The following is a 21,747-nucleotide window of genomic DNA, read 5'->3' on the forward strand; positions in this document are numbered from 1 at the left end:
CCCTCGCGTTAGTCTTGCTGTGTTGTGATCACGTGGCCAGCTCCGGGCGCGGCGCTTGTTTTGGTTTTCCTCTAGCTTGCCCCTGGCAGCTTCAGGGTGAGCGACTTTCCTGTGCCGGTTGCTGCGCCTGCCTTGCACTCTGATCTCCCTTTCTTAGGGCTCTTTCAGCCCGCAGTTCTGCAAGCCCCTTGGGGCCGGCTACTGCCATGCCGTTAGTTCGCTACAGGAAGGTGGTCATTCTCGGGTACCGCTCTGTAGGTGAGTCTCCGCCTTGGGGAGAGCACCGACGCACCGCGGCTTTGTGGCCAGAGGAGGCGCGCTGTCGCGGGAACGCGACCCAGACAGGAATGGTGGCATCGATAGAACGGGGTTGTAGGGCGAGGATTGAAAGGATGGAGGAGGAAAGGCTGGGGTGGTGATAGTGTGTGGAGGGTTGCAGGAAGCAGGAGAACGTAAGGGTTAATGTGGGCTTGGTTGCCAGAACACCAGACTGGTCCCCAGTGTTACCCTGGGGACGGGGGGGTGGGGGGGGTGGGAGGGGGGGGAGGATGGGGTCAGGATTTGATGGATGGGGGCGCGGTCTGTGTGGGGCAAGTCGCAGGTGTCCGGGCGCGAGGCGACTTGATCCTAGGGGAATCCCGGATCTTTCCAGGGGTGGGGTGGGGAAAGTCTGCAGGAAAGGCTTCCTGCGGCGCTACTGAATGCATCCGGTGGCCAGGGTGCAGAGACCCAAGGCGAAGAGGGTGAGGGTAGGCTAAGGAAAAACATTGCATGGCACCCACAGGCTAGGGTGCTAATTTGGGGTCCTCTTTAGCCCTGGGCCACAGCCCCCGAAAGGGCAGAGGATGTAAATGTGGATGGATGATTTGGATACAACTACCACTGCTTCCCACAGGGAAGACATCTTTGGCACATCAGTTTGTGGAAGGCGAGTTCCTGGAAGGCTACGATCCTACAGTGGAGAATAGTGAGTAGATGTCTCCCCTAGGGGTGGGGCAGGGAGGTCTTTGTTGCCCCATCCAATTCCGTAATTAGGGAGTTTCCTGGTGCCAAGGGGCTGATTTGATTAGACCTTAAATCTAATCTTTTCTCTAGTAATCCTGTTCTATGAGTGGAGCTAGAGAGTGGATTTTGCAAGATACTGCGTCCAGGATGGTGTAGATGTAGACAATGAGAACCTTAACATTGTCCCTCTAGCTGCCTGGAGAGCTCCCTAGACCTGGTCCATCTATATCACCCCTAGGGTTAAGAATGTATGGGGGCACACATTGCTAGCCCTACAAGCACCTCACAGTCAAGTTTTCTTTTCTTTTCAGCTTACAGCAAGATAGTGACTCTTGGCAAAGATGAGTTTCACCTACACCTGGTGGACACAGCAGGGCAGGTACCAGTTTGGGGTAGGGTATCTAAACATGTCAGTTCAGTTGTGGGAGATGAAGTCTGGTTGCCTCTGTGGCTCATCTGTAAAGTAGTATTAAAAGAAAAGCATTTTAGCAGAGGGTAGTGTGCAGTGCACAATGGAGCTACTCTGTAAATTCTTGTTGAATAGAAATGACTGGAATATTGAGTGCCCTAGGGAGGGTCCCCAGGATGCAACCCACAAACCTTTGCCAGCTGAGTGTTATGTATCTAGGTACTGATGTTTCTGTTTCTTGTCAGGATGAGTACAGCATTCTGCCCTATTCATTCATCATTGGGGTCCATGGTTATGTGCTTGTGTATTCTGTCACCTCTCTGCATAGGTAAGTGACCATGGTTATGAGTGGGGAACTTGGGAGGATCTGAGGGCTGTCTCAGAATAAGTTTATAGCTCCATTTCTTGTGTTTAAAGCTTCCAAGTCATTGAGAGTCTGTACCAAAAGCTACATGAAGGTCACGGGAAAACTCGGTGAGTGGCTCTGGGAGATAGAGACATAGTATGGACTTAAGGGGATGGAAGAGAGCAGGGGGTCCAAGTTAGGGAGGAGGCCAGGACAGATCCTGTCTGATCTGATGGGGAGTTGTCCAGCCTTGATGTGAAGGAGGTTGGGGTCCATGCAGAGTACGAGGGGATCCTATAGTAACTGGTATTTCTTCACAGGCTGCCAGTGGTGCTAGTGGGGAACAAGGCAGATCTCTCTCCAGACAGGTACGAAGATCTCTATACCTCAAGGCAGAGGAAAGTGAGATAGACTAGGAATCAGTCAAGGCTCTAGTCCTGGTTCTGCCACTGACCTTAACAGTCATTTCACCTCTTTTTTTTCTAACTTGAAGGTTAACACAGGATAACCCTTCTTTGTTTTTTAAATTTTAAAAATGTTTATTTATTTTTGCAAGGGGCGGGGGGAAAGGAGGAGCAGAGAGAGCAGATGACACAGAATCCGAAGCAAGCTCCAGGCTCTGAGCTACCAACACGGGGCTTGAACTCATGAACTATGAGATCATGACCTGAGCTGAAGTCGTATGCTCAACTGACTGAGCCACCCAGGTGCCCCTACAAGATAACCCTTCTATTGCAAAAGCTGTAATTTCATATTTCAAGCCTCCATCCTAGGCTTCTTTGTTTTCCTTGATTTTCTCCTTCCTCAAGCCTCCTCCCAAACCTTGGAAGTGGGATGGGTAAGAGGAAGTCTAGATTCTATAAAGATTTTGCAGAGAACATGGGGACATTGCTGTCCTCCTTCTTCACGTCGCAAATCTGTTTCTAGGGAAGTCCAGGCAGTTGAAGGGAAGAAGCTGGCAGAGTCCTGGGGTGCGACATTTATGGAGTCATCTGCTCGAGAGAATCAGGTGCTTGGCCTGAATATTAGGAAGGTGGTCGGGTAGCAGTGTTTTTCTTATGGCACTTCTTGGATATGGGGATGGTGGGGGAGTGGGGTATACACCTCAGAGCTGGGTCATATTGGTGGCAGTAACTAACTTTGTTGCTCTGATTCTCTGTCCCTTGCAGCTGACTCGAGGTATCTTCACCAAAGTCATCCAGGAAATTGCCCGGGTAGAGAATTCCTATGGGCAAGAGCGCCGCTGCCGTCTCATGTGAGCCCTCAGGCATTGGGTAGCTGCCTTGATTCTGCCCCTGGCACTTGCCAGGCTCCAGCGGGTGTAGGCCCTTAGGACTTCACGGGTATGGTTGCCAGCTGTGTTCCCAGTCCTCTGGTCACACAGTGTGGTACCCTCATGTTTGCACACTTTTCCCAGGCTCCAGTGGCCTGGTTGTCAATGTTTACAACGGGGCAAGGATGTCTCATGGGCACTGGCCTCTCGTCTTCTGTTTTTGCTAAATGAGTTGTTACAACCTGCAGGGTTGGGATATGAGTCCTAAGCATTCTTTATTCAGGACCCAGTCTTCTGTGCAGGTTTTGGGTGTTGGCTGTGTGAAGGGAGCTGGGGACTCCTGAAGTGGAGCTGACTCCCTAGGGTAACAATGTATATATGCAAATAAACTGAGAAATCTTTTCGTCTTGGCTTCTCTGTATGTGGGGAGAGCTCACAGCCAGTATCTCCTTTTCCAAGGAATGGTGACTATGGCCTTTGGTGGGGAATAAGGGCTAACTCTTTCCTCCTACCTCATTGCTATTCCTTACTCCTCACTCATTCAGGAGGACCATTACCCTAAGACTTATTACTTATTTTTTCCCACCTTCTTTTCTCCTAGGTTCTCCTGTACAGGTACCAGTTGGCTGCCACTCCCATCCAAGTTTATAGGCTCTCAAGATCCCCTTAACTACAGAAACACCACCCTCTAGTGGCCAGCTGCCACATGCTGACCTAGCTTCCCTCCTGGGGGAAGCTGGCACTCAGCATTTGATGACACTCAGAGAGAGGGTAGGGTTTGGGGAGGAAGGAAACCCCTCATCCTAGTGATGTAATAATTAAGAAGGAGGGTAGAGGCAGGGACGGAGTAAAGTGTTGGTGAAGATTTTGGCCTTCCAGAAGAGTCGAGTGAAGTAAGAAATAACGCTCCTGGTGTATATCAATCCTTCCATTCCCCATGTCCCCAGAGCCTTTCATTAAGTGGATGTTCTCTGGTCTTTTCATTACCTTTGGTGACCTTTTCACACCCTTCACACCTTTGGAATCATGTCACTTTTTTTAGGTGTCAAAAGGTATTGCTTTCTACTCTTTCTTATTGACCGGCCATCTCAGTAGGAGGATGGACATTTTAGCTAGGAAGGATCAGTCCTATCTGCCTCTAGTTTTTCTGCTCACCCCCCATCCCCACCAGACCTAGGGTCTAACTGGCATAATACTTCTGCCAAGGATTTACAAGGGTTACTGGAATAGTACCATTAACAGGGAGAACACAGACTACTCTTGCCAACTGAGGGAGTCTGAGGTACCCTGTCAATGCACTTAGTTGGGAACGATGGGCAAAATCTTAGCTGTGACCTTGCTAGTGCTTGAGTCTAGGCTAGTTGGGCTTACAGCTGGGGTGACTGTTTGTCATACTGGTTTTTAAAAGTTCTGCCAGCTGCTTTTGCATCTCTAATCCAGAATCTAAAATATAAAGGCTGCTGGAAGGAGCATTCTCCAAAGGACAAGCTCAGTGGTTAAGGATTCTCTTTAGGGTGGTCACCACTCTCTTTCCTTATATTAAAATTAGGTCCTTTTACATACCTGACCTGGAATATTCAATATAGGTCATCTATTGCCCTGTTGCCATTGCCATGAGGTCTGGGATAGACTTATAAATGTTTGAAGTTTTCTAAAAGTGTATCAAGCAATCTTAAAGTCCTGACAAAAATAATGAATAGCAGTTAATAGCTAGGTTAGAATACTTTTCCACTTAGCCGTGTGACCTTGCACAGTCACTTAACCTCTCTGAGCCTCAATTTCTCATTTATGAAGTGTAGTTAAATCTGCATAGAGTTGAGGTGAGTTAAGTTGTGGTGATATTTGAAATGCTTAGAACAGTTTCTCTTACATAATAAATTCTTGAGAAAGGTGGCTCTTGTGTTATTGGAGGTCTTTTTGGTGAAGGTCAGCCTCCCTGGCTCTGGATGTAGAGAGTAGGGAGGGACCTTTCATTTTCCAACTTCTGTCTCTTGGCTAATTTATTCACTATAGCTGGGACAAGTGTGGAGTTGCTGCTGGCTTTTTTTTTTTTTTTTTTCTGAAATAGACCCGAATGGTCAGTGCAGGGTACAAGGTACCAGTGTGTGGCTAACACAGGGCATGCCTAGTTCTAATCCTTCTTATGAACCTGGCTAGCAGAGATTTAAAGGTTTTCTGCTCTGTTAATATGGAAGCCACAAGTCACATATGGCTATTTAAGTTTAATTTAGTATTAAAATTAAACATAAAGTTCCTCAGTTGCACCACCTACATTTCAAAGTGCTCAATAGCTACATGTGGCTGAGTCGAATTAGTGTAGCTGTAACCCATTTCCATCACTGCAGAAAGTTCTATTGGACGGCATTGTAAATAAACCCTTTTCCACAAAACCAGCCCTGCACCTGATTTACCTTTCTTCGCATCCTCCTTAAAAATAGTTGTGTTTTTTTTTATTATCTAGATATATACAATCCTAGGAAAAACATGGCCATTGGCTTGAATCATGGATGTCACTAGATGTAATTCGTTGGGAAATTTTACCTATTTTATTTAGCCTCAATCTCATCATCATAGAAACATAATTCTACGTAGTTCATAAGGAGGGTGAGGAATAACTAAGAATATATAAAGTATCTAGCACATAGTTAGTGTGTCTCTTTCTGTTCATCCCGTGGTTACAGCTAATGCAGAAAAGGCTTTCCAATCCTTTCTCACCCAGACTTACGGGGGTGTGTGGGGGAATGCCTGCAAGTAGTGTTTTGGGATCTTGTCTAGAGTAACAGCACTCCGGCCAGGTAGCAGAAAGGCTCCAAGGTACATCCCCTCTGTTTCCTAAAAAAGGGGACACAGGCCCTGAGGGTCCGGGGAGAAAGACTAGGGGTGGGGGTGGGAGCACCCGGGGAAAGGAAGGAAACTCCACATTTGTTTTGATGGGGGAGGTGTGTGTGGTGATTGTGGTAGCACTGAGTCTTCTTTCCTCACGGAGGGGTTTGAGAGCCACAAGGAACGACTAGGCACTCGTACCGCTTTCCTTAGGGCCCCCGAACGTGGCAAGAACCCACCCTTTGCAGCGCCAGGCGCCGTGCCTCACTTTCTCCATTTGCGGACTCCAGTTCCCAGGATGCAGAGCAGCGGCCAATCTCCTGGCTCTTCTTCCATCCCCCTCCCGGGAAAGATTGCCCCTGGCCAAGGCAAGGGGGCTGGTGGAGCTTCTGGGACTGAAAACTGCAAGGGAACGGAACTAGAAAGTGGCCGCAGTCCTAGTTTCACGAGCCGGTCAGTGAAGGAGGCAGGTCCAGGGCCGGGGCGCAGAGGAGGGGGGCTTCATTCCCACGTGTCTGCACAGCGGCCGGCCCGGCGCAGTCGGGGTTAACCCGAGGCGGAGGGATCCCACAGCGTGTGCGTAGAACTGCAGAGTCACAGCCTTTCCTCCGAGAGGGCCGTATCCCTCCGCCGCTCCGCTCCAACACAAAATAGGGCCGCGTCTTCTCCTTTCTCCGCTTCTCGAGTGGGGTTCCCCAGGCAAAAGAGCCCCCCGGATCTTGCGCCGGAGGCTTCCTGAATCTCTACGACCGCTGCCGAGATCTCGGGCCAGGAAATAGCCCCTTCGCAGGAACCACCCTACCGGCCGAACAGGAGGCGGAGGGGGGGGAGGCGGAGCGGCGCCGCGCTGCACTACTTTCCTCTCCGGTTGCAAATGGCTGCCTCGTTCCCCACTTTCCGCTCAGTTTCCTGACCCCCCGGTGCCGGGAGCCGGGGTTGGGCCATGCACCTCTAGGCCCCCCGCGATCACAGCCAGCCGGGGGTCGAGGGGGTGCCGCCGATCAGAGCCGGCCAGGCCGGGGGCGGGGCAGCTCCCGAGGCCAGAGGGGAAGGGAGGCGAGCGCAGGGCCTGGAGCGGCCGGAGGGGAGCGGGCAGAGGGCTCGCACCGCCCGCCCCTTCCTCTTCCTCGCCCACCTACCCTCCTCCCTTCCCCGGGGGGGAGCAGAAGGTGGGGGGCTCGAAGCCTCAGAGGGTGAGCGCTCGGGGTCGAGGAGCCCGGCGCTGGGTGTGTGTCAGGTTCAGCCCCGCGGCCCCGCCGGCTCCGCGTCGCCGTAGCTTGCGCGGCCCCGGGGCGCCGGCCCGGGCGGGGAGAGGGGCTCGGCGCTCCAGCGAGGGTCTCACGTTCCATCCGGGCCCGGCGCGGGGCGGCGCGGCATTCCTTCCGGGCTGCTGGGGAGGCGCCTCGACGTTCCATCTGGAGAGCCTCGACGTTCCGCCCGAGCCCGGCGCGGGCGGCCGGGGCGCTGGCCCGGCCCTAGGACTGAGAGGCCGCCCGGCGACGCGGATGCGGAGCCTGCTCGCCCAAGATCAAAGCCACCGGTGCTCTCTTTGTGTCCGCTCGGGATTCGCCGCCCTGGGGCTGTCCATGGAAACCTAAACTGCTGGAACCCGAGGCAGAGAACCCTTCTTTGGCTTCTTGCGTTTTTTTGGGGGAGGAGGGTGGCCACTCCGACCTGGATTTACCGTTCTTGGCCCCCCTAAGCCCCCCCGTGCGGGGGGCGGCTGTGATCGCTCTGGCGGTTGGAGGTCGGGGAGCGGCCCGGGCTCTGGCCATGTTCTCGGATGAGGATTTCTGGATCGCCCTGTGAAGAGGTGAGTGAAGTCTGCCCGGCCAGGGCCCAGAAAGGGTTGGACTGGGGGCATAGCCAGATGGACTATCTTGGCCGGAGCTGGCCTTTAGGTTGGAGAAAGGGGTGCCAGAGCTGAGGAGGGTTCCTTTGGCAGTGTCTGTCAAGGCAACCTGAGCCAGTCGCCGGGGCAGAACCGAGGCCTGGTGTCTTGGGGTGTGCCTCTTTAAAGACTGGGGGTTCAGGGAACCACGGGAGTTTGGGAACCTGGCCAGATCGCCTTTCTGCCTGTTTATTTTTGTGTTGGGGGGAGCTCTGCTAAACTAGGACCCAGGCCCTGATGCCAGCACCAATCCCAGTTGGCTGCTTCTCCCTCAGGGTTCCTTGTGGGCCTTGGGAACAGAACAACTTTGGGAGGGAGGATAGAGTGCCACTGCCAGGTCAGACTTACTGCCAGGTTGGACTTTAAGGTTGTTCTTGCCCATCCGGGCACCCAGAGCAGTCTCTGGGAGACTCCAGGAACCCTAGATATTTCACCAGGCCTTATTTCACTGTGCAAAGGGAGAGTGTGTGGAAATTAACTAGTGTGATGAAGGGGGTGGCTGGGGCAAGAAGGAGGCGGGGCTGGGGGCAGCTCTGGCCTTGCTGTTCAACTTTAAACTGCCCCTGCCTGACAAAGTGACCCCAGCAAGGCCTAGTGCTGTCTTAGCCTGCTCTGCCTCCCCTCCTCTGGGGATGGACATAATCTCTAGGGGATTATAGAGTAGGCCGTTGAGATTTGCTCCCTGCGAATGTGGGCTGCAAAAAAATGGCTTTTGTCTCCCGCTTTCTCTGGGCCTAGTGTGGAGAGCTGGTTGCCCATAAGTCCTGGCCAATCCCATAGGCCCCTCCCCAGACCTCTCCAAACCCTTTTCAATTAGGGAATGTTAACTGGTCCTCACATCCTGTCCTAAGCCTACAGAATAGGGTGGCCTGTCCCTCTTTGGAGGAGAAATGACCTGATCAAGAGCTGTTTCAGCCAAAGCCTGTGTTTCCAACCCTGGCAGGAGGTGTTGGGGAGAAGGGGTGTGTATGTGAGTGCATGAAGGTGCAGCATGAGCCTCATGCCTCTGAGCCCTGGGCTGGGACAGCCCCTCTCACAGCTGTCATGCTGCCCAGCAGGGATTTGGCTGGTGTGTTTTGCTCCCTCACTCCACCCTCTCCAACATACATAGGTTAGATCTCTTCCAGTCTGATCTTGGAGAAAATAGGGGTTTTGCCCTTGAAAGATTTCTGGGTGGTAACCCTGAGGTGAGAGGTGCTACAGGGGTGGTAGAGTGAGGCTAGCTGTCACCCATGCTCTCTGCCACTGCTGCTTCTGAAGGGTCCCTCCTGTTGTCTGTCCCCAAAGAGCTTCCTTAGGAGGGACCTCTCCTTGTTAGCTGTGGCTGACCCCAGGATGACCCAAAGACCGTCCGGAGGGTCTACGGGCCCAGTGTTGCCATTTGGATTCTTCCTGGAGGGCTGGCCCAAAATGGGGGTGGGGAGAGGTGTGGTTTGATTCTCAGGCTGGGAACCAGGAAGTCCTGAGTCCTACAGAAGAGCTGTTCACTCAAGGGCCTACTTCAGCCTTTCACCTCTCCAAGCTTCCATTTCCCCTCTGGCTGGGAAAATAGAGTTAAAACTATTGGTCTGGGATGGTGTCAGGGAGGAGAGTGGGTTGAGATGAATCCCTGTCTTCTTCTTTGCTGTTTTGCGCCTCTTAGGCCTGGGGCTAAGGGAAGCCAGCACAATTTTACCTCCTAGATCTGTACTTCTTTGGGATCTCTCGTTCCCCAGAGGAAGCCTGGCTAGGTATTAACCCAATTTAGATCCAGGGAAAAACCCTTGGTGTATACGTATGTGTGTGTGTGATTTCTGGCTGTGAATGATGGGATGGGGGAACCTGTGGTCTTTATTTGTTTAGCTGTGTTCAGGGGCCTGGCAACTGGGACTTGGCATTGGGGCACAGGTGCTAGATTGCAGGGGGAGAGAAATGGAGCCCCAGCTTCTTGGAGGTGCCCCTAGATTGTTTTTGGCACAGTTTGGAGGATACTCTACTGTGTGCTACTTGGTCTATCTTCCATGTCCCCATGAATGAGGCTGTGGCTCTGGAAGATGTTGATACTCTGTCTTCCAAGGCTGACGAAGGTGGTTTCTGTATCTCCCCAAGCAGTGCCAGCCTTACCAGCTCGAGAGGGCTGCGCTCGGGGGAGGGCAGAGGAATTTGTCCCTCTGGCCTTGTGTGAAGCACTCCTCCTCCCACCCGCTGTATTATCACTGTTGCTTTTTATTTCTTACTGTTTGTGACTCCTTTGGCCTCAACTTTTGAGAGCAGAGCTGGTAGAGGATCTTTGCGGGTATGTAGTGGTAAGGAACACATTTAGGAAACTTTGAAGTCTTTGGGTGTGGTCGGGCCTTGAACGACTGCTTGGGAAGAGGGGGCTGGCTGGTACCCTGACTTCCAACCCCTACTTCCCAACAGTGGCTTCTAAGAGCCCCTTGAAGTTCCAGACCAGCTTTTCTGTGGGCCGGCCAGATGACCACCCGACTTTCCTTTCAGGTGTGGTTGTGTGGCAGGTTTGGGAAAGCGATGACCAGGGAATGGAGGTAACAGGTATCAGGTGATACTTCACTTTCCCAATCTGGTAGATTCTGAGAGTATGAAGGGAAAAAAGTAAAACAAAATTTATTTTCCGGTGATATGTCACAGAAGGTGCATTGCTAGTCTCTGAAAATGGAGTGTGAGCTCAGGGGAAGAGAACTGATATTGTGGTTCTTAGGTAATTGATTCGTCAGTCCTAGGCACTTTTGAGGGTTCCCCCATCTCATTTGCCCCAGTCACACAATCCCAGTGGCTGACCACTGGGGTAGTTGATTTGGGAAGAGAGGCTTATCCTTACTAAGGTTGGTGTGGTCCCTCTGGTTAAATAAGAGTGGAAAAGGTGGGAGAGAGAAATTTCTCAAACTTTTATTTAGAGTTCTGTTTTAGGGATTCCCTCCTCCCATGCCCCCAGCTTCCTTAAGAACATACTTTCTTTTCTCTGCTTAAGCCCCTATCCCTCCCATTTAGAGCTGCTGGCACCTATCTCTTTCTCCCTTTTTCTTTTTTTAATTTTTTTTAATGTTTATTTATTTTTGAGAGAGAGTGTGTGTGAGTGAGAGTGGGGGAGGGGGGCAGAGAGAGCCAGAGACACAGAATCCAAAGCAGGCTCCAGGCCCCGAGCTGTCAGCACAGAGCCCAACACAGGGCTCAAACCCACAAACCATGAGATCATGACCTGAGCCGAAGTTGGACGCTTAACCGACTGAGCCACCCAGGCACCCCTCTCCCTTTTTCTATAAGATGACTTTCTTCTTCCTCACCTCTACAACTTTGCTTTTCTCTTTTCTGTACTCTGCTTAGTTCTCTCTGAGGTTTAGGAAAATATGTTCAACGGGTGGGTCTCAACCTTCTTAGGTGTAACTTTAGATTGTTTCATTTGGCTCTGGTATAGTCAGGCGTATCTTAGAAGAGGGGACCGTTACCCCCCCACCCCCATAGTGTGTGTGGAAACCCTGCTTTACCGAAGAGGAAGGAAGCTACTCTGCTATGCTGTGTCCTCCCGGGTTTAGAACTCCTCTAAGTGGCAGTGTGCTTCCTGAGACTACAACTCCCAGCATGCCTAGCTTCAAGCCTAGCTACACATGCTCAGTAACTCTTAAGGCCCACTTCTGTTAACTACTAGGGACCTCTGAGGAGGAAGGGCAGTTAGTGTTGCTAAGGGCAACGACCTGAGGCCTTCAGGCTGGGTGAGATCCTGAGCTCAGTCACAGCAGGGGAGGGGAGATGGGAGGGGGCCTGAGCTGGATTTGGATGGGCTGTGGGTAGAAATTGGGGAGTTTCTTCTTTTGTGTTTGGGATCTCCTGTTTGAAACTGGTGGAAGTGGAAGTGGAGGAGATCCATCCATAGCTAGGCTTTAGTCCCAGTAATGTATTCTATACCTTGTAAGACCCCAGACTCTGTCTCTGGGAGAGGGATTTTGACTGGATTCAGACTTCTTGGGTTATGGCTACCCCTGGGTTGGCACTGATGTACCTCTGGGATGGTAGCTGACTTGAGATCTGAAGGAAAAGGCCAGGGAATAGGGCACAGCAGAAACCAAGAACTCAGACATGAAGCAAAGGGCAGTACTAGATATAGCTTGGATGCGCTTCTAGTTGGATGCTCCTGCCCTGGGAACTCTGACACAGGAGGTAGGAAGCGGGAAAGGGGAGAGGACCTCCTGAGAATCCAGAGTGGGAGAATAGGGTATGTGTTTATCTGGGGAGGAAGTAGGCAGTGGGTAAGGGTTAGGGAGAAAGTTTTTCCTTGTTATTAGAACAGGAGTTTGTAGGTATGGCTTTGCTCTGCTTTCTGTAAAGTAGTTACCAATAGCTGCCTTCCTCCTAGGATGCTAAGGAAAGTGTTTAGTGGGGAGACTTACTAGACATGTAGATCTTTCTTTCTGCTCTGACAGGTCTCCCCGAGAGGGCCCTGCCCAGTCGGAGAGAGGGATGGACAGCCAGAAGCCGCCTGGTGAGGATAAAGATTCAGAACCGGCAGGTGAGTAGGGCAAATTCTGGGTTTGCTGGCAGCTTTCTACCCTTCCCAGGCAACCTTAGATTTCTGGTGCTGGCACAAAGACAGGAGGTAAGTCTGTCTAATAGGTAATTGAAGGACTTTGTTCTTTGGAGCAAAAGTCAAATTGCCATCACTGTAATTCACCAAGGGTTTTGGTTAATCTCATGGGTCTGATCAGTGGGCTAGTATTTTTACTTATTTATTTATTTTTTTAATTTAAGTTAGTTAACATACATTGTAGTATCGGTTCCAGGAGTAGAAATTAGTGATTCATTATTTACATATGACACCCAGTGCTCATCCCAACAACCGCCCTCTTTAATGCCCATCACCCATTTAGCCCATCCCTGTCCCCCCAGCTCTCCTCCATCAACCCCTAGTTTGTTCTGTGCATTTAAGAGTCTCTTATGGTTTGCCTAGACTAGTACTATATAGAAGATGATGGCTGATGCTTGCTTCTCTGTTCATTCAGCTGATGGACCTGCAGCCTCTGAGGAGTCAGGCACCACTGAGCCAGACCTTCCCAACCCACATGTGGGGGAGGTCTCTGTGCCCAGTTCTGGAGGTCCTAGGCTTCAGGAGCCTCCCCAGGACTGCAGGTAACTTGGGGAAATGAGGATGTAAAGCCACACAAAGATTTGATTTGAGAGTCTGGACTTTCAAGGAAGAAGATTTAGGAAGATGAGTGTTTGGGAATCATAGGCATGCCAAATCATGGGGATGTTAGGGGTGCCTTTGGGCAGCGGTCCGGCGTGGTACTAACACTTGTGTGTCCACAGTGGGGGTCCGGTGCGGCGTTGTGCTCTCTGTAACTGCGGGGAGCCCAGTCTACATGGGCAGCGGGAGCTACGGCGCTTTGAGTTGCCATTTGACTGGCCCCAGTGCCCAGTGGCGTCCCCTGGGGGGAATCCAGGGCCCAACGAGGCAGCGCTGCCCTGTGAGGACCTGTCACAGATTGGTTTCCCTGAGGGCCTGACACCTGCCCACCTAGGAGAACCTGGCGGTAAGTGAGGACAGGTGGGGTAGCTGACTTGGGCAGGAAAAGGGGGTAGGGACTGGGTGGTCCTGAGCCAGTCATTACCTTTCTGCTAACTCTTTCCTTTCTGTTTATCCTTTTCCATTATAAAGGGTCCTGCTGGGCTCACCATTGGTGTGCTGCGTGGTCGGCAGGCGTATGGGGGCAGGAGGGCCCAGAACTATGTGGTGTGGACAAGGCCATCTTCTCAGGGATCTCACAGGTGGGGCTGGGGCCAAGGGATTGCATAGGCACAGGGTAGAGCGAGCAGGGCTGGTGGGCTTCTGAGAGGCTAGAATGAGAAGGGCAGTGGTTAGACAGAGGCAGAGCCAGTGCCTGACCTATTGCTTTGGGGAGAGCGGCTGGCACTGACACTTTGTCTTCACCCTGGCAGCGCTGTTCCCACTGCACCAGGCGCGGTGCCTCCATCCCTTGCCGCTCACCCGGATGTCCACGGCTTTACCACTTCCCCTGTGCGACTGCCAGCGGTTCCTTCTTATCCATGAAAACACTGCAGCTGCTATGCCCGGAGCACAGTGAGGGGGCTGCACATCTGGGTAAGAAGTCCTGCCCTCTGGACACAGGGCAAATAAGGGGCCAAGTGTGCCTGGGGTTTTTGTGTGAACTTATGTCCCCCTAAAATAGATGTGAACTTTGTGAGCACAGGGACTTTTCCTTGTTTACCACGGTGTCTGCAGTGCCTAGAAGAGTGTCTCCCGTATATTGGGCAAATACCCAGTAACTATTTGTTGTTTGTTCGTTCTGTGTCTGTGGAATGCCTGTTACGTAGAGAGCACTGTGCTGAGTCCTGCAAGGAATCCATAGCTGACCCATCTTCTTTGTCTCTTCCCACGCTAGAGGAGGCTCGTTGTGCAGTATGTGAGGGACCAGGGGAATTGTGTGACCTGTTCTTCTGTACCAGCTGTGGGCATCACTATCACGGGGCCTGCCTGGACACTGCTCTGACTGCCCGCAAACGTGCTGGCTGGCAGTGCCCTGAATGCAAAGTGTGCCAAGCCTGCAGGTAAGAATAGGAGGGCAAGAGAGAAGCCTTAGGTGAAGCACAGGTTAGGGTTGAAAATGAGGGCAGGAAGGATCTGTTATGTGCCCTATGTGCCTGCAGGAAACCTGGGAATGACTCTAAGATGTTGGTCTGTGAGACATGTGACAAAGGATACCACACCTTCTGCCTAAAACCACCAATGGAGGAATTGCCAGCTCACTCTTGGAAGTGCAAGGTGATTATCCCTCTGATTCTGCCTTACTCTCCCTAATTCTACCACCTATCACATCTCATTTCCCCATTGTGATGAGTCCTGTGCTCTCCTCCAGTCTGCTCTCTGACCAGTGCCTGTTTTGCCTGCTTACTTCCTCTAGGCATGCCGGGTATGCCGGGCCTGTGGGGCAGGCTCAGCAGAGCTGAATCCCAACTCTGAGTGGTTTGAGAATTACTCGCTCTGTCACCGCTGTCACAAAGCCCAAGGAGGACAGCCTGTCAGTTCTGTGGCTGAGCAGCATCCCCCTGTCTGTAGCAGGTAAGTAACATGGACTGAAGGAGATTGGGAAGTTACGCAGTTTGGAGGTATTGAGACTGGCAGGGGCCGTGTTAAAGCAAGTTGACTTTAAGAGGGGAGCCCCAAGGTGGGCAGTACGATCCGTAGCATTCGTGCCTCACCTCAGCACGCTGTCTAGGAGCTGATAGCTGATGAGAGCCCTGGTGCCTGCTCCCCTGTACCCTCTGCAGGTTCTCACCCCCAGAGCCTGGTGATACTCCCACTGATGAGCCCGAAGCTCTGTACGTTGCATGCCAAGGGCAGCCAAAGGGTGGGCACGTGACCTCTATGCAACCCAAGGAACCGGGGCCCCTGCAATGTGAAGCCAAACCACTAGGTGAGTAGGGTTTGAGGGTTCCTGAAAATAATTCCTGTCTGTTCTGTGACAAGGGACAGTTTCTGCTTTGCCTTAAACCCTGTACTTTTGATGGAGTAGAGCTGGGCTAGGTGGGAGCATAGTGTGTTATGTCTGCAGGGAGAGCAGGGGCCCAACTTGAGCCCCAGTTGGAGGCCCCCCTAAATGAGGAGATGCCACTGCTGCCCCCACCTGAGGAGTCGCCCCTGTCCCCACCACCTGAGGAATCGCCCACATCCCCGCCGCCTGAGGCATCGCGCCTGTCCCCACCACCTGAGGAATCACCCCTCTCTCCACCGCCTGAGGAGTCTCCTCTGTCTCCTCCACCTGAGTCATCACCCTTTTCTCCACTGGAGGAGTCACCGTTCTCTCCACCAGAGGAGTCCCCCCCATCTCCCCCACTCGAGACACCCCTGTCTCCACCGCCTGAAGCATCACCCCTGTCCCCACCATTTGAAGAGTCTCCCCTGTCCCCCCCACCTGAGGAGTTGCCTACTTCCCCACCTCCTGAAGCATCTCGCCTGTCTCCACCACCTGAGGAGTCACCTATGTCCCCTCCACCTGAAGAATCACCCATGTCTCCACCACCTGAGGCATCTCGTCTGTTCCCACCATTTGAAGAATCACCCCTATCCCCTCCACCAGAGGAGTCTCCTCTCTCCCCACCACCAGAGGCATCACGTCTGTCCCCACCACCTGAGGACTCGCCCATGTCCCCACCACCTGAAGACTCGCCTATGTCCCCCCCGCCTGAGGTATCATGCCTGTCCCCCCTGCCTGAGGTGTCACGCCTGTCCCCACCGCCTGAGGAATCTCCCCTGTCCCCACCACCCGAGGAGTCTCCCACGTCTCCTCCACCTGAGGCTTCACGCCTATTCCCACCGCCTGAGGACTCACCCGCTTCCCCACCACCCGAAGACTCACCTGCTTCTCCGCCCCCGGAGGAGCTGCTCATGACCCTACCGCTAGAGGAGTCATCCTTGTTGCCACTGCCTGAGGAGCCACGACTCTGCCCCCGACCTGAGGAGCTGTGCCTGTCCCCTCGGCCTGAGGAGCCGCGCCTGTCCCCTCGGCCTGAGGAGCCGCGCCTGTCCCCTCGGCCTGAGGAGCCCTGTCTGTCCCCCCGGCCTGAGGAGCCGCGCCTGTCCCCCGCACTTGAGGAACCGCGCCTGTCCCCTGCGCCTGAGAAGCTGCATTTATCCCCTCCGCTTGAGGAGCCACATCTGTCCCCCCGGCCTGAGAAGCCATGCCTGTCCCCTGCCCCTGAGGAGCTGTGTCTGTCTTCCCGGCCTGAGGAGCCCTGTCTGTCCCCCCGGCCTGAGGAGCCACGCCTGTCCCCCCGGCCTGAGGAGCCACGCCTGTCCCCCCAGCCTGAGGAGCCATGCCTGTCCCCCCTGCCTGAGGAGCCGCAGCTGTCCCCCGTGCCTGAGGAGCTACGCCTGTCCCCCGGGCCTGAGGAGCCGCGCCTGTCCCCCCAGCCTGAGGAGCCGCCCCTGTCCCCCCGGCCTGAGGAGTTGCGCTTGTCCCCCCAGCCTGAGGAACCGCGCCTGTCCCCTCGACCTGAAGAGCCCCCTGAGGAGCCAGGCCTATGCCCTGCACCTGAGGAATTGCCCTTGTTCCTCCCACCTGGGGAGCCACCTTTATCCCCCTTGCTTGGAGAGCCGGCCCTGTCTGAGCCTGGGGAACCACCTCTGTCCCCTCTACCTGAGGAGTTGCCGTTGTCCCCATCCGGGGAGCCATCCTTGTCACCTCAGCTGATGCCACCAGGTAAGGGGATGTTAGTCCCCCTTTGTCTGGGACAGTCTTAATTCTTTATGGTGCATCTAATCTAAGAGCCTCCCTTTTTCTATTTCCAGATCCTCTTCCTCCTCCACTCTCACCTATTATTACAGCTGTGGCCCCGCCGGCCCTGTCTCCTTTGGGGGAGTTAGAATACCCCTTTGGTGCCAAAGGGGACAGTGATCCTGAGTCGCCATTGGCTGCCCCCATCCTAGAGACACCCATCAGCCCTCCACCAGAAGCTAACTGCACTGACCCTGAGCCTGTACCTCCTATGATCCTTCCCCCATCTCCAGGCTCCCCAATGGGACCAGCTTCTCCCATCCTGATGGAACCCCTTCCCCCTCAGTGTTCTCCACTCCTGCAGCATTCCCTGCCTCCCCAAAACTCCCCTCCTTCCCAGTGCTCTCCTCCTGCTCTGCCACTGTCCATTCCCTCCCCACTGAGTCCCATGGAGAAGGCAGTGGAGGTCTCAGATGAGGCTGAGCCACATGAGATGGAGACTGAGAAAGTCCCAGAACCTGAGTGCCCAGCCTTGGAACCCAGCCCTACTAGTCCTCTCCCCTCCCCCATGGGTAACCTTTCCTGCCCTGCACCTAGTCCTGCCCCAGCTCTGGATGACTTCTCCGGTCTGGGGGAAGATACAGCCCCTCTGGATGGGACTGACACTCCTGGTTCACAGCCAGAGGCTGGACAGACCCCTGGCAGTTTGGCTAGTGAACTTAAGGGTTCCCCTGTGCTCCTGGACCCCGAGGAGCTGGCCCCTGTGACCCCTATGGAGGTCTATGGCCCAGAATGCAAGCAGGCAGGGCAGAGTTCACCCTGTGAAGAGCAAGAGGAGCCACGTGCACCAGTGGCCCCTACCCCACCCACTCTCATCAAATCCGACATCGTTAATGAGATCTCCAATCTGAGCCAGGGTGATGCCAGTGCCAGTTTTCCTGGCTCCGAGCCCCTGCTAGGCTCTCCCGACCCCGAGGGGGGCGGCTCCTTGTCCATGGAGCTGGGGGTATCTACAGACGTTAGTCCAGCCCGAGATGAGGGCTCCCTGCGACTCTGTACTGACTCGCTGCCAGAGACTGACGACTCGCTACTGTGTGATGCTGGGACAGCTATTGGCGGAGGCAAAGCTGAGGGGGACAAGGGGAGGCGGCGTAGCTCCCCAGCTCGTTCCCGCATCAAACAGGTGAGAGGCCATCCAGCCACTGGTTGTGGTCAATGTGATGTCAGTGTCAGATGTGTGATCCTATGCCACGGATAGCTTTCTTCCTGGTTTACTGAATCCTAGACTCTTCAGGGATCCTTTGTTCATCTTCTTTGTTAAGGGAAATACTGATACATAGAGAGGGAAGTGAAGTGCCCGGGTTCGTAGTTACCCAGTAAGAGAATGAGGACTAGAAAGTCAGGTCTCTCTAGCCAGTGTTTTTCTCATTGTGCCGTGTTGGTCACTTTCTCCTTGGGATGGGGGCATGGTTTGAGTCGGAGCTATCTACTTGTCACGGAGAGCTTGGCTTTTCCCCTGCCTGAGTAGGACTCCTGGGCCTTATCACCTGTCATGCTCTGTCCGTTCATCCTTCCCTTTCCCCCTGAGCCTGTAGACCCAGTACACTACAGGATTACAAACTCCTGACTTGCTGTTGTAATCGTCCTCTTCCCTCACTTAGGGTCGCAGCAGTAGTTTCCCAGGAAGACGCCGGCCACGTGGAGGAGCACATGGAGGACGCGGGAGAGGACGGGCCCGGCTAAAATCAACTACTTCTTCCATTGAGACTCTGGTAGTAAGGAGAGGCTTCCCATTTCCCAAACATGCTTCAGCTGGCCCTTTAAAGATTAAACACTCTTTAAATCCTGCCAGTCCCCTGCACGCCCACCTACCTGCTTGCTAGCCTAGGGCCTGTCCAGCTATGTCTGTGCTTCTGTCCACCTGGCTGGCCCCCAGGCTTCTCTGAAATCTCTGTTGTTGGGCTGAGGCCAAGTTTGGGAGCTGGGGTGTTCTTCTGCTTCTTAGTCCTGGCTCCTGGCCTTCATCTTAGCCAGGGGTTCACGCCTCCTTCCCCCCAGCACCAAAGAGGAAAGCGGCTTAGTGGGGGCAGATTTAGCTGCCTCACTTGCCACAACTCTCTGCCTGTAAGGTTGCTGATATCGATAGCTCTCCCAGCAAAGAGGAAGAAGACGACGATGACGACACCATGCAAAATACTGTGGTTCTCTTCTCCAACACAGACAAGTTTGTCCTAATGCAGGTACTGTACTTGCCTGTGGTATAGTTCCATCCTCAGCACTGAGACCTGGCAGACCCAATGTTGGCTGGGCATATTTTGGTGGGAGGGTAAATGGGGAAGACCAAACTGAGGACCTGCTTCTGGGGATACCCAGCTAATGAGAAAACACAGTGAATCAGGATCATGTTGTTTGTTTGTTTGTCCATCCATCAAATTTCTCTTTAGTGTCTCCTCTGGGCTGGGCAGTGAGCTAGGAGCAAGGGGTATAGCCGTAAAAAAGGCAAAAATGATCTCTGCCCTATTGAAGCTTATAGCCTGGGGAATTTAATGTATGTTCCCACCTGAATCATCTCAAAGCTGATAGAATTTTGTCAGATATGTTACTCTCTCATCCTGACCAGTCTTTATCCTTCTTACCTTCCTTTCACTTCTCCTTCCTTTTACCCATGTCAGGATGTACCAATTCAGATTCCCTGGTCAGATGAGCAAGGCATGATAGGAAGGAACAGGCCCGTGATAGCTAAGTGTCCTGACAATGGGGGGTGGGTTTTTGGTTCCTTGACTCCCCCCTTTCAGATTAGTGTTGTAGTTGGTTGCTGGGACTGAGTGGGATTGAAGAGGCCTGGTTGGACATTCGGGTTTCTCTGTGTTTCTCTAGGACATGTGCGTGGTATGTGGCAGCTTTGGACGGGGAGCAGAGGGCCACCTCCTCGCCTGTTCCCAGTGTTCTCAGTGCTATCACCCTTATTGTGTCAACAGCAAGGTGAGTTCAAGGCCCAAGAGGCCTGGACTGGGAAATGGGGTCAGTTATTTCTTACATTAGGCCCCCGTTCTAGTCACACTATTTAAAAAATTTTAATTTGAGTATAATTGATATTGTTTGCTTAAAATGGCCATTGGTCAGGGAAGTTACTTGTCAGTCACTAGTGGTTACAAACTCATCTTGGGGCAAAGTACTTTGGAAATCATGGCGGTCTTTATTAAGTTTCTTTGTCGTAGATCATGATTGGTATAATTTAATCCATCGTCTGAGTTGTGAAAACTTTACATGGCCTGGAGATAAAATATAAAATCAAGATCATAAGCACAAGTCTGCAAAGAGAAAGCAGTGTTTTTGACCCAAGTGTGGTCACTTGTTTTGGGGTTTTCATTAATGCTGATTTAGAACTCACTGCTGACATTCACTAATTTGTAGCGATAGCAGGTTCTAAACGTTCAAGAAATGTTGGGGGAGGTACAACCTAATTCTATCCACAGTCTTTTGGGGACTTGGCTAGCAAAAGATTGTAATGAGGTAGTGGCTGGGTGAGGCCATTCTCTGATCAGCAGAGATCCCTGGGAGCCTAAGTTTAGAGTCACTACTTTTGGGGATGGAGGTGCTCTGCGTAGCCTTCCTGTGTTCAGATGGAGGTCTGGCCTGAGCACTGAGGTCCTCCAGCCCTACCCACGTAAGTCCCACCCTCCCCTAAGAAGTCTTCCCTCTCCTGTACGTCACACCCTGAAGAATTGCCATCTTCTGCCCCAGATCACCAAGGTGATGCTGCTAAAGGGCTGGCGTTGTGTGGAGTGCATCGTGTGTGAGGTGTGCGGCCAGGCCTCGGACCCCTCACGCCTCCTGCTCTGTGATGACTGTGACATTAGCTACCACACATACTGCCTGGACCCGCCACTGCTCACCGTGCCCAAGGGTGGCTGGAAGTGCAAATGGTAGGGAGACCTGGGATCTTGAGCGGCCTGGGCAGGAGATGTTGGAGGGATGTGATGTTGCTGACGTGACAGAGGCTGGGTTTAGAAGGCTGGGCTGGGTGCTTGCTTCTCAATGAAGACGTCTCTGGATGCCTTGGGGAGGCTAGGTACTGAGGGTCTGTCTTTCTGCCCCCACCAGGTGTGTGTCTTGTATGCAGTGTGGGGCTGCCTCCCCTGGCTTCCACTGTGAATGGCAGAATAGTTACACACACTGCGGGCCCTGCGCTAGCCTGGTGACCTGCCCTGTCTGTCATGCCCCATATGTGGAAGAGGACCTCCTGATTCAGTGCCGCCACTGTGAACGGTGAGGGTGTCCTCCCCTTATATGGGTCTCCTCTTCCCTGTTCTTAGCCTTGCACTGTCTGGGTTTATTTCTTCCTGTTTCCCTTCTTCCAGGTGGATGCATGCTGGCTGCGAGAGCCTCTTCACAGAGGATGACGTGGAACAGGCGGCCGACGAGGGCTTTGACTGTGTCTCCTGCCAGCCTTATGTGGTAAAACCTGCTGGTGAGTACCAGGTGCTGGGGACAGGGGAGCAGGGGTCAGGGCAGGGCTGTCTTACTTTGGGACAGGGCCTCAAGCTGCCTTGGTTTGCCCATCTCTTCCATAGCGCCTGTTGCTCCTCCAGAGTTGGTGCCTATGAAGGTGAAAGAGCCAGGTGAGTCACAGAAATCCCGAATGCCAAGTCTGGAAGAGACCTTAGACGCTGTCTAGTCCAGCTCCAACCCAACTTCATCTCCTCATTTTCAGAGGAGGAAACTAAGATCCTCAGAGGTTGAGTGGCCTGCTCAAGGTCACCCCCAGTAGGTTAG

General features: G+C 53.2%; 2 protein-coding genes across 10 annotated transcripts in view; both read left to right on the forward strand.

Moving 5' to 3' along the window:
* On the forward strand, positions 1–3,434 carry RHEBL1 (RHEB like 1). 2 transcript variants are annotated; one of them, XM_058742928.1, is made up of 8 exons: positions 1–258; positions 896–967; positions 1,317–1,384; positions 1,660–1,742; positions 1,832–1,888; positions 2,081–2,128; positions 2,688–2,769; positions 2,930–3,434. In XM_058742928.1, exons 1-8 carry the CDS (start codon positions 207–209, stop codon positions 3,017–3,019), a joined length of 552 nt encoding a protein of 183 aa, XP_058598911.1. In that variant the 5' UTR covers positions 1–206; the 3' UTR covers positions 3,020–3,434. The 2 variants fall into 2 exon arrangements, with proteins under 2 accessions (XP_058598911.1, XP_058598912.1); XM_058742929.1 differs by lacking the exon at positions 1–258 and adding an exon at positions 304–452 and having other exon boundaries at positions 815–967.
* Positions 3,435–6,470: 3,036 nt separating this feature from the next.
* Positions 6,471–21,747, forward strand: part of KMT2D (lysine methyltransferase 2D) — a 40,363-nt gene continuing 25,086 nt past the window's right edge. For 5 of the 8 annotated variants that reach the window (XM_058742916.1, XM_058742919.1, XM_058742923.1 and 2 more), the window contains exons 1-19: positions 6,471–7,669; positions 12,163–12,248; positions 12,739–12,865; positions 13,046–13,269; positions 13,395–13,504; positions 13,676–13,838; positions 14,140–14,305; positions 14,405–14,519; positions 14,659–14,816; positions 15,026–15,171; positions 15,310–16,956; positions 17,046–18,154; positions 18,633–18,746; positions 19,101–19,211; positions 19,849–19,953; positions 20,716–20,897; positions 21,076–21,240; positions 21,333–21,442; positions 21,546–21,593. In XM_058742916.1, the coding sequence (XP_058598899.1) occupies positions 12,200–12,248; positions 12,739–12,865; positions 13,046–13,269; positions 13,395–13,504; positions 13,676–13,838; positions 14,140–14,305; positions 14,405–14,519; positions 14,659–14,816; positions 15,026–15,171; positions 15,310–16,956; positions 17,046–18,154; positions 18,633–18,746; positions 19,101–19,211; positions 19,849–19,953; positions 20,716–20,897; positions 21,076–21,240; positions 21,333–21,442; positions 21,546–21,593 (4,849 nt within the window). In that variant the 5' untranslated portion in view covers positions 6,471–7,669; positions 12,163–12,199. The remainder of the gene's footprint in view (positions 7,670–12,162; positions 12,249–12,738; positions 12,866–13,045; positions 13,270–13,394; positions 13,505–13,675; positions 13,839–14,139; positions 14,306–14,404; positions 14,520–14,658; positions 14,817–15,025; positions 15,172–15,309; positions 16,957–17,045; positions 18,155–18,632; positions 18,747–19,100; positions 19,212–19,848; positions 19,954–20,715; positions 20,898–21,075; positions 21,241–21,332; positions 21,443–21,545; positions 21,594–21,747) is intronic. The other 3 variants (XM_058742921.1, XM_058742922.1, XM_058742917.1) reach the window with 2 other exon arrangements.

The sequence above is a fragment of the Neofelis nebulosa genome, chromosome 8 (assembly GCF_028018385.1).
Source record: "Neofelis nebulosa isolate mNeoNeb1 chromosome 8, mNeoNeb1.pri, whole genome shotgun sequence".
NCBI lineage: Eukaryota > Metazoa > Chordata > Mammalia > Carnivora > Felidae > Neofelis > Neofelis nebulosa.

Coding starts and splice junctions, on each gene's coding strand:
- RHEBL1 (XM_058742928.1), top strand. CDS start 207: ATGCCGTTAGTTCGCTACAGGAAGGTGGTCATTCTCGGGTACCGCTCT. Junction 1,385..1,659: donor TGGTGGACACAGCAGGGCAG/GTACCAGTTTGG, acceptor GTTTCTTGTCAG/GATGAGTACAGCATTCTGCC. Junction 2,129..2,687: donor GCAGATCTCTCTCCAGACAG/GTACGAAGATCT, acceptor ATCTGTTTCTAG/GGAAGTCCAGGCAGTTGAAG.